The 10,551-nt window shown below is 48.6% G+C and overlaps 1 protein-coding gene across 1 annotated transcript in view; it reads right to left on the bottom strand.

Annotated features, from left to right (window-relative positions):
• The window catches only part of CACNA2D2 (calcium channel, voltage-dependent, alpha 2/delta subunit 2), a gene marked incomplete at its 3' end in the record, with an annotated part of 173,142 nt that overhangs the window by 107,140 nt on the left and 55,451 nt on the right, over positions 1–10,551 (bottom strand). Inside the window, 1 exon segment of the mRNA XM_010019736.1 lies at positions 7,516–7,632. Within this exon segment, the coding sequence (XP_010018038.1) occupies positions 7,516–7,632 (117 nt within the window).

The following is a 10,551-nucleotide window of genomic DNA, read 5'->3' as shown; positions in this document are numbered from 1 at the left end:
GCGGGTTGCTGCAGCTCCCCTTGACGTGCCTACCTCAGGGATGAGTGCAGCACATAGTACCTGCCAAAATAAAGATGCTCTGGGGCAGGGAAGAATCCATAAGCCTAAAAAAAGTCCCTGGGTAAAGGCATTAGATGCAGAGCTCACTGGTACAGACCTGGAGTGTGAGAAGCAGTGCAAGTTCACCTCCTGGCTATCAGCTAGCTGCCAGGGATCACACGGATATTGCAGTGTTCAGGAAGGGGAAAGTCAGGAAACTGTTTATTTGCACAGGAAAAGTAAGGTAACTCCACTCTGCATTGGAGACCTATACACTAAGAGACATCAGCTCAGTTGCAGAACTGGTCTTGCCTCCTCTTGCTCCAGGGCCTGAGAGGGCATCCCAAAAAACCCCCAGAGAGGTCTCTTCCCTGAATAGCAACTGTCCGGGCTTCTTACAGCAAGTACCCAAAACCAACAGCTTCAACCCACGAAGGGCAAGAGAGGGGACAGGTTTCTTTCTCTTTACCAACAGCCAGGCAAGCCCACATTGCCTGACGGCTGATGGCCTGCATGCAGGGCTAGTGTCCCACTATGGAAACTTACTGAATACTGTATCAGGTCAGCACCATCACTTTTCACTCCCCTATCCATAGCTCTGGATGCATTTGTGGCACTGAGCCCATACCTTGTACAGGTGCCCACAAACGGGATCATCCAACCTCCAGCACATGCGGTGCCGGGGGAGGCGCAGCAGGAGCCACGGTGTCCTCACAAACCTCCCGCTGCAGAGTGCACCAAGCAGCTTACAAAGGTGTAAAGCCCATCGGGCTGGGCTGCTGCCAAGTGTTCATGGGAGAAGAAAGGGAAACCTTCAACATAATCTGCATGAAAGTGCAGGAAGCCCCAAATCGTGTTAGCGCTATTAAGAAAGCTGGTTACATGGCTTGGCAAACTGGCCCAATACAGTTTTGATAGACTTGTTACAAACATCTGATTGTCCCTGATTAGATTAGACAATAAACCCCCGTCCTGGTCTATGGGCATTGTATGGTTCCCCTCTGCAATCTGTGAATTAGAATTCCAGACCTGGGAGATTGGATTCAAATTGGATTACTGGAGCAGGTCCAGCACAAGAACAAATCGTGAGGCAGAAGAAAACGCACACACGATTGAATAAATAAATACATACATGAATACATAGGGACAGGCAGCCAGGGCCTGATTAGGAGCAAATTAAAAATAGAGTTAAAAACAAAAGCCACCAACCAATTTGCAAAGCAGCGGGAGGAGGGGTGGGTTTGTCACTATGAATTAAGCACAGAGATCATACCTTTAAATGTTCTGTACTTCAGCAGGCACAACATTTATGTTGGTTGTAGTCCTTTCTCCATGAATGGAATTGCTCCTGTCCATGGCCATGTGGCTGGAACAGGGAGGGTATGCATGGGGCAATGAAGCCCCACATCCCACCACAGGCTGCATCTGAGCTCACTTGAACTACATTTATTCCCTCTTTCCTCCCCCATTTTGCTGTCTAGATGAGATGGGTAACATATCCCGTAGACTGGACACCGGCCTGGGACCCAGCAGGCCAGGGAGTGACCACTTGTGGTCTTCTGTCATGCCCAGAAATCCCCTACCAGGTAAAATCCAGGGCCATATCTCACAGTGCAGCAGGAAAACCCACCAGGGCCACGTGTGCAGCACCGCATGGTGCCACCCAACCCGAACCCACATGCACTGCAGCTCAGGAGGGGCCCTCTCCTGTCCTGGGATCCCTCTCATTGAACACACCAATGACTTGCCTGGAAGAACTCGTTTCAGGCAGCTCAGCAGGGCAGCAACGTGGCAACAGGACCTTGCAGTGCCAGCATCAGAGGAGAAATCCAGCACGACCCCAGGGCTTCCCCTTCACTGCCTGCCCTGAATACCACATGCCAGCAAGACCAGAGGAACGCACATCCCCAACAGCAAAGGAGTGAAGACAAAGCTGCTGTGCCCGCGCTGCTGATTTCCTACCAGCCCATGCCACGACAGAGGTCAGTGCTGCCAAGAAAGGAGGGAGTGGGGAGATGCTCTGAACTGGGCTGAGAGATGCTTTGCTGCATGCCAGTTTTTGCAGCTCTTCAGACAAATGAAGCCTTTTATTGTCCCTATCAGGGAGCAGAAGAGCTGATAAACACTCTGTTCACCACATAACCTGCAAGGGACATCTCAGGGCTATCAGAACTGTTAAAGGGATAAACCTGTCCAGTTAAATCTCCTCTGCACTCTTGATATATGTTTGTGCCAGACGTAAATAGAGCTTGGAACTTGTCCCAGCTGAGCAGTAATGCACCGAGCCGGGACTAAAAGCACAACCGGCCTGAGCTCCTACCTTGCTGACCAGCTCTCACCCCCAAGGAGCTGGCTTGCTAAGTACTTTGTAGTAAAGCACCAAACTCCCACCTCATGCTCCATCTGAGGATCCTGAAGCATGGCCAAGTACTAACTGCACCATCACATCAGAAGGAACATGCAAGGAAAAAATGCCAGTAAGCAGGAAAACCCCAAATGAGGGCAGGGGATGGAAATCAGAGACAAAACTGAGGAGTTTGGTTACGGCAGTATAAAACTCCAAGCTTTATTCATTTCCAGATTGATCATCTTCGTGGTGCACCAAATCCCAGCTCTTCCAGTCACCATCCCTTAGGATCCAAGGTAAAGGAAGATGGGAATGCCAGACTCCTACAGCCATGCTCAGGCTTCATAGCCACAGGAAACCCAGCTAGGCATCCCTGCAGCATGCTTTCAAAACACAGAAAATACCCACTCTTGTCCTTTGAAATAATTTTTCTGGCAAAAGAAGATATCTAATGCCAAGTGTAGCTTTTCCTACAGGAAAATCTGAAAGCCTACAGTGAAATGTATTGTGAGCTTCTACACCTTAGCTGAAGGAACAGGAGCCTTGAACCCTCCTAACAAAGCCCTCCTTTCCACTGAGTGCTTATTCCACACTGGAGCCAAACACATAGCAACAAAAATCATAGAATCACAGAATGGTTGGGGTTGGAAAGGACCTTCAGATCGTCTAGTTCCAACCCCCAGCCATGGGCAGGGATACCTCACACTAAACCATGTTGCCCAATGCTCTGTCCAAGCTGGCCTTGAACACCGCCAGGGTTGGAGCATTCACAACTTCCTTGAGCAACCTATTCCAGTGCCTCACCACCCTCACTGTAAAGAACTTCTTCCTTATATCTAACCTAAAGTTCCCCTGTTTAAGTTTGCACCCAAAATATACAGTTAAATTCCCCAACAGCAGAATAAGCAAATCCCACAAACTTCTCTCTTAACTACTGGTAAGTGATGTTAGTTCTCACATCACCAGAGTCGCGCAAGGTGCACCAAGACTACTACACATATATACATCTGTGTAACATGCACATATACAATACACATTATGAATTCTCCAAGACATGAAATGCCACCTCGCTGCACTTCTGCTCAACACATGGTACTGCACACAGCTGAGGTCCACTGGGAAAATATCAAACTTCACCTTAAGTCAGAAGATTTTGCCTGTGATGTACAATATGCAAAACTAAAACAGCTCTTGGGAAAAGATACCAGTCCAGCCATGTCACCAGCATCCCATGGGGGCAATGCCAGAGCCTGCAGACATTCATACCATGTTTTATGGATCAGGAGACCTCTTCTTAGAGATGGGGAAGACCACCAGCATAGACAGCAGTCTTTAGGCTGGTCATGGTGTATTAATAGCTCACCTCGGGGCATAACCCACTCAGTAAACCGTGGGATGTGCTGCTCTCAGAAGGCAAAGCAAATTGTCTGTGGTTAAGTATGTGAAGGATGAAGCAGTCAGCATCCAAAATCAGCCTTTGCAAGAACTGTATAAAAAGTAGAAACAAGCCTAAAACATACCCGAAGATCTAAATTTCCATCTCTCAGCCTTCTCCTCCACCAAATCACAACTCCTTTCCCTCAGTCTGTGGAGCTTCAGGCAAGGCCAGACCCGGAAGCACCGCTCAGACACTTCACCTGGTATTACGAAAGAATCAGGTCTGGAGTGTCTGTGACCTGAAGGAGAGGGGGAAATACCCTCCTAGATCCTGCACCACAAGCAGTGACCTCCTCCTGTTCCCCCAGCACCTTTTCATTGCAGAGATGCTTTTGCAGCAGTAGAAAACCACCTGGGGTGCTGGGCTCGCACATCAGAAATGGTGCAGCAACCCCTCAGCCACTTGCACAGACACTGGCCAAAGTCTTTCATGGCCTCAGCAGCCCCCCTGCCACCCCCTTGCTTTGATCTGTGCATTTGGCATTGCCAACACAGGTGAGGAAGCAGGGCTGGGCTGCCAAGACCTCCTTGGTGGCCACAAGCAGCAGAGCTGGGGCAATCAGGGACATGGTATGGCAGGAAGAAGCAGCCCTGGTCTACTGGCAGAGCACAAAGTGGGAATGGCAATAGCACAGGCAAGGGAAGAAGAGATTCCCTTGTGATCTAGGTACATGGAGAAGGCAAGGAGCTGGATTTGATGGCAAGGGAGGCTCCTTCCAGTGCCTTTTACCTTTGCTGCTTCCTTTCCGTTCTATGGAGAACTTTCTACAGCTCATCGTCACCAACCTCACCAAACAGCCACTGAGGCTTTCACTACAGGTGAATTGGGGAATCCTAGAACAGCTACACATAGAGAAGAGAAGAGAGAAAAAATGCCCCTTGGGTTTGGGAATCCAGAGCCAGCAGCTGCCTGTGCCCATCCCCAGGCGATGGCCTTGCTTTGGTTCACTCAGTGCTCCACCAGCATCAAACTCCAACATCTGGTCTCCTAAACAAGCTCACCCAAGAAGCGCTATCCTGCACATGTCCTTCTGTGCACATAAAAAGGCAAGGAGGGGTCTGAAACACTGAGAGATTGAAGAAGAAACATCAAATTTAAGTTAAAAAAGTAGCAAAGAATCTATTTGGCAACAAACCATCCTGCTGAGGTCTAGTCTCAGATGATGTTGAACCACAAGCCAGCCAGCTGCAATTCTCAGCACAAGGAAAACACAATGGGGATTTATGAAGTGGCAACCTGCCACCTTGTTCCTTTTCATGCATGAGGGAAGATGTCTGCCTTAGCCCTAGCAAGGGCAAGCTCATGAGCATGGACAAGAGCAGCCCCTTAAAGCACCTGGTTGGGAACATACATATTGTTTCCTTATGCCTCACCTATAGCAGTATCTCTGGACCTTCTTCACAATGCAATACACAGGGTAAAAGTTATGTCATCTCCCTCAGGTGTTACTCCACCTTAGCAATATCTATTACTTCCACTTCATATGAGCTCTACTTTTGGAATTGAAGATGATCCTTCCTACCTCCCCTCCTGCTAAACCTCTGGAATAAAAGGCAGCTGAACTACAGAGCCCAAAGGAGACTGTGAGGGCAGGCTTGAAGTAGTGAAATCATCATAGAGAAAAGACTGGAGGATGCTGGGGAAAAGGGCAGCTAGTGCAAATCCCTGTCAAACAGAGACCTGTGTGGGACACAGGGTACAAGTCCCCCAGGATCCAAATGCAGATGCTCTTTTCTAGTGCCAGCTGGAAAAGTGGGGACTGCAAAAAGATCTTCTTAGGAATTTTTCTGTCCCATGATGAGACTGTCATCAGATACAACAGTCTGGAACAGAAAAGGAGGGACAGCATCCAAATAACCAGCCCCACGCAGATGACTTATTTTAGGAAGCAATTATCCTCTCTATACACACACATACCCCAACCTGGCTCCAGCACTCGTCCGAAATGCGCATGGGAAATCAGTGTCCTGCTAGTGCCAGACCTGTGCCACGAGGCTGCACCAGGGCTGTCAGGGCCAGACAGATGAGTTTGGTTTCCTTGTGCTTGATTTCTGTTACTTAGAAATGCAACAAAGAAGGCAAGATCCTATGTATTATTAAAAAATGCTCTGCATACAGTTTAGTAAAGACATGTTAATATTTTCACTTAGAAACAGAGAAAAACAGGCTTTTTGATGATTGGATTGAATCATCACCTAATCAGAATGGCACTCTTGAACCATGTGCCCAAAGGCTGGCTAGCACCTTCCTACAAAGCCCCAAAGCACAGGCAACATCCCTTCTCTCTTCTGCAGCAAGAGAGACAGGGATGCCTCTGTTCAATAGTGAGCACATGAGTGACCTGGCAACTCATACATCGAGGAGAGGCTCCATTTCTCCCTCCCCACCTGCCCTGGCTGATACATGGAGTCCCACCTGACTCAGATGCTGAAAAATGTATTTCAAGAAGTCATCATCACTGTCATGAGTCATGAGAGAAGGGGAGGAAATGACTCCAGGAGAGATGATTCAACGAAGGGGAGAGTTGAGGCAGAAGAAAACACAGGCTGCAGAGTGGAAGAAGCTGTGGGAGCCCCACTGCTTCAGAGGAGCTTAACACAATGTGGAAGAAATTCAGAAGATCCAATTTCTCCTCCCCCATCAACTTCCCCATTTCCAGATCTTGGCAGTACCACCAATCCTGCATGTCAAGAATCTATGTGCAAGCTGGATGTAAGAAACTGCTCCATCCAGAGACTGCACTCTGATGGAGTCCTCTTGAAAGGACTAATCCAGGTCAACAGATCATTGTTCCCACTACAATAAACCAGCCCCAAGTGCTCACTATCTAACCAGCACTGCCAGAATCATTCCTTTGTGTCAGGTCCAGCACCAGGTGAGCCCCTAACAACACACTAACCAGTCCTGCCCAAACCCAACAGGAAATATTTGAGAGGACACTATGGCTCCTATGCATGAAACTGTTCCGTGGCTCCCACACCCCTCTGCAGTGGGGAGGATATCTCTGTTTCTCCAGGAAGGCAATTACTTGTCTCTTTCCCAGCAGCAGAGAATGCTGTAGCAGAGCACAGCCCTGCTGCTGCTTCGCTAAAGCCACCACCGAGTTTCACCGAGGTGGCACCATGAGCAGGTCAACTTGCTCCACTACAGATAAAATGAATTTGTTTTAAAAGGAGCGTTACAAAACAGAATGGTAGATTGGAAATGTGTGCACCCACAAGGGCAACTCACACTCAGAGTCACAGGATTTAAGTACCAGGCACTGGCACAAATGTTTCAGTGCATCTTCCCCTCAATGGGAAAACCCCCACTTGTCCAACACACGTCCATGAGCTATTGCAGGGAACCTGCTCCCATTCAGCACACCTCAGTTAAATGAGTGGGTCAAATCTGCTGCCAGGCTTTTGCTGTCACTTGTATTCTTGTTGCAGAACCTTCAGGTGCTCCCATGGTGGTGGGAGGAGATAAAAAAGCAAGAGGACTCCTATAGTAGATCCTCCTGTGACACACCCTCACCTCACACCCCAGACACTCCATATGAATGTGCAACTGCAGGAAGCAGTTCCCAGAAAAGGCCATGCAACCATTGCAATTACTTTGAAGCAGAGATCATAATGCTACACCAGCATCAGCCCTCTTCTTTAAACTGATCATATCTATCTAAGGATTGGCACCAGGGCCATCCCCTTACCTTTAAAGCACGGACTTTCTTGGCCAAGAGGCTCTCAATGTCCCCTGCGACCTTCTCCACCAATTTCCTGGGCACATTCTCCTTGACTTCAAACAGGTTTCTATTCTCATTGTAGATCTAAGAAGGGAAACAAGAGAAAGAAAGACAGTCAATATTAGAGAGAAGTACAGCAGTCTTCCCACAGAAAAGCTGATCCTCTAACACAGAATTTTAGCAACGTGGATTAAGGAACAACCTAAGCTTTGGAAATGAGTAGAGCAAGCAAGAAAGGCTTTGCAACCAGGGGGAAAAAAGGCAGCAAAAAAAAAAAAGCAAAAGCATTTGACCTGCTGCCCACACCTCTGGCTTTATAGCTGCCTTCCTTCACGCTTGCAGGCTGTGAGCATCCCCGCCTCGCTCAAAAGCTGAGCTGCCCATCACACTGCCCCCGCCTCTGCCAGGCCAAACCAGCAGCACCACGCTGCTCCTCTGCTCTCCCTCACCCACAGGCAGGTGAATCCCACTGACCGCTCACTCTCCCCCTCCCCAAGGCCACTTGCTGAATGTCACAAGCACGAGTCCAGCTCCCTGCCTGCCCCCAGCCCCGCTGTGCTGCCTGGAGGGCTCTTCAGGTGTGGCATACAAAATTGTGCCCATGTACATCATTATTCCATCCTAGCTCTACTACAGCCAACTGTTGGGGTTTTTTTGCCCCAAAAAACCCAAAAGGATTCGGGTGACCTGCCCTGCCCTGCCAGCTGGTGACCCACCACCTCCATCAGTGGGGTGGCACACAAAAGGCTCAGAGCTGCTCATTTCTGCAGTTTCTGGAAGAAATAGCATTTCTGTGAGCTCTCCTGGCTGGTGACGTGCAGGAGTGTGGCGCAGGAGCCAAGGGCAGAGATGCAGCAAGCCAAACCTCTGTGATCCTTGTCCAACAAGTCAATCCCTAAGGACCACATGGAGCATGGCTCCAGCACCCACGCCAAGGCTCTGCTACCACAGGCTCCAGACCTGCCAGTCTTCAAGGAAAGGTAACTCCAAGCATTAAGTTGTCAGCCAACCCGATTCCAAGGGCTTCACCCAAATCACCCAATGCTTCATATCAATTCAGCAAGTCCTGTCTTATTACAAGTCATTGCGGAGTGACCCAAAAAACGATGCTTTAGTAAGCGAAGACATTTTAGAGACATCCTCAGGTTCCAGCAGAAATAATTTCTAGATGTTCTTCACATCAGAGCTCCGTCACACCCCGAGCTTCAGACCAACAAGCTCATATTGCCAATAGCAAAACATGTTGTGCTGGAGAAAAGCGCCTGACATCAGCACAGAAGGGGTTAAGGCGAGGAAAGCTCCACACAAAGCAATATTCTCTCATACTCTCTATTTTTTTTCCCCCTTTGGTAAGTAACAGGATAACAAAATAATGCGTTTGGAAGATGTGCACCACCTCCAGCTGAGCAGCAGCAATTAGGAAAGCAAAGAGGAGCAATCTCAAGGAGAAAGCTTTGGGTAAGGAGGGAGTCCTGACATTAGTATTTCCATTATGAAACAGAAATTAGTTCCTATGGGTTACGGACAGAAACGGTGCCTGTCCACAGGGGAGGAGAAAGAGACCAGGAGATGTTCCTCCAGCCTCTCTGCGGCTGCAGAGCTCTGCAGTCTTCTTGGCTGAACAGTTCATCAACATTCATTAGAAGAATCCAACAAGAATTAACAGTGACCATACGTGCACAAGAACGTACCAGACAGGCAGGGGAATGAATGGTAGTGCTCCAGGCAATGCAGACAGCTTCACACTCTCCACTGCTGCATTTTGTTTTGGGTTGCTCAGAACTTGGCTGGGTTTTACTTATCTAAGGTGACATTTCCCATATTGGGGTTTTCCTTGAGCTAAATTGAAGGGAGGATTTTCTGGCCAAAGACATCCCAAGTATCCCTCAGTGATGGCAAAGGCCCTTAGTTTCCTCCAGGTTAGAAAACCTTTCTCATTGAGATTCTCTTGTAATCTGGTGCTGTGGGACCTGGGTTTGAAATTTGTAAGAGCAGTGACCTTCGAGTCAAGAAACCGCTGCTTCTGATTCCATGTAGAATCATGGAATTCTCACATTCAGCTGTACTGGCACCCCAGGGAGAAGGGGGATGTAAGTTGCACGCTCTTGGTAGTCTGGTACCCTGCAACCCCTTTGTAAACAGAGCCCATCCCCTCGCAGCCTGCATGTACCCAGGCAGGCAGGTGAGGAGGAGGCAATGCAGGAACATCAGAGTGAAGCAATCATAGAATCAACAAGGTTGGAAAAGACCTTTAAGATCATCAAGTCCAACCATTCCCCCAGCACTGACGGCCCCACCACTAGAACACATCACTAAGAGCCTTACCTACACACTTTTTGAGCACTTCCAGAGACAGTGACTCCAGTACTGCCCTGGGCAGCCTGTTCCAGTGCCTGAGCACCCTTTCAGTAAAGAATTTTTTCCTTATATCCAGTCTAAACGTCCCCTGGCACAGCTTGAGGCCATTTCCTCTTGTCCTATCACTTGTTACTTGGGAGAAGAGACCAACCACCTTCTCTCCCCATCCTCCAGCCATGCTGAAACAAGATGCAAGGCCCCTGCATTAGCCCTGCTCAATGAGGTTGGCAAACTCGAAGTTTCTGCACAGCCAGTGCCAGACAACCTGCAACATGGAAAATGTAGTTCCAAATACTTCTAAGCATCATGCAATTATAAACAGCTGAGCAGATGAGCTAAATCAGCACTGCAGTGCTGAGTAGCCTTACTGAAAAGCAGAGCTGGTAACACTGCCAATTGCCAATACACATTCACAGCAACCATATAACTGAAGAGGCAGATCTGATACTGCCTCCAACATCCATTCTCTAAATTCACTTGTTTGCCTTGCTCCTAATGCACAACAAATGATGCTCACCTCTGCTATTAATTCCCTGTGCCTATATATCCAGGGAGCTGTCAGGGTTCAGAGGAAACGTTCGCTCCTCCCTGCTTCCCCATGGGCACACCCAGCACTGTGAAACTGCGCAGCCCGGGAAGAAAAAG

Source organism: Nestor notabilis, unplaced genomic scaffold (assembly GCF_000696875.1).
Source record: "Nestor notabilis isolate BGI_N333 unplaced genomic scaffold, ASM69687v1 scaffold8790, whole genome shotgun sequence".
In the NCBI taxonomy this organism is placed as follows: domain Eukaryota; kingdom Metazoa; phylum Chordata; class Aves; order Psittaciformes; family Psittacidae; genus Nestor; species Nestor notabilis.
This window is presented reverse-complemented; position numbering and strand designations above follow the sequence as displayed.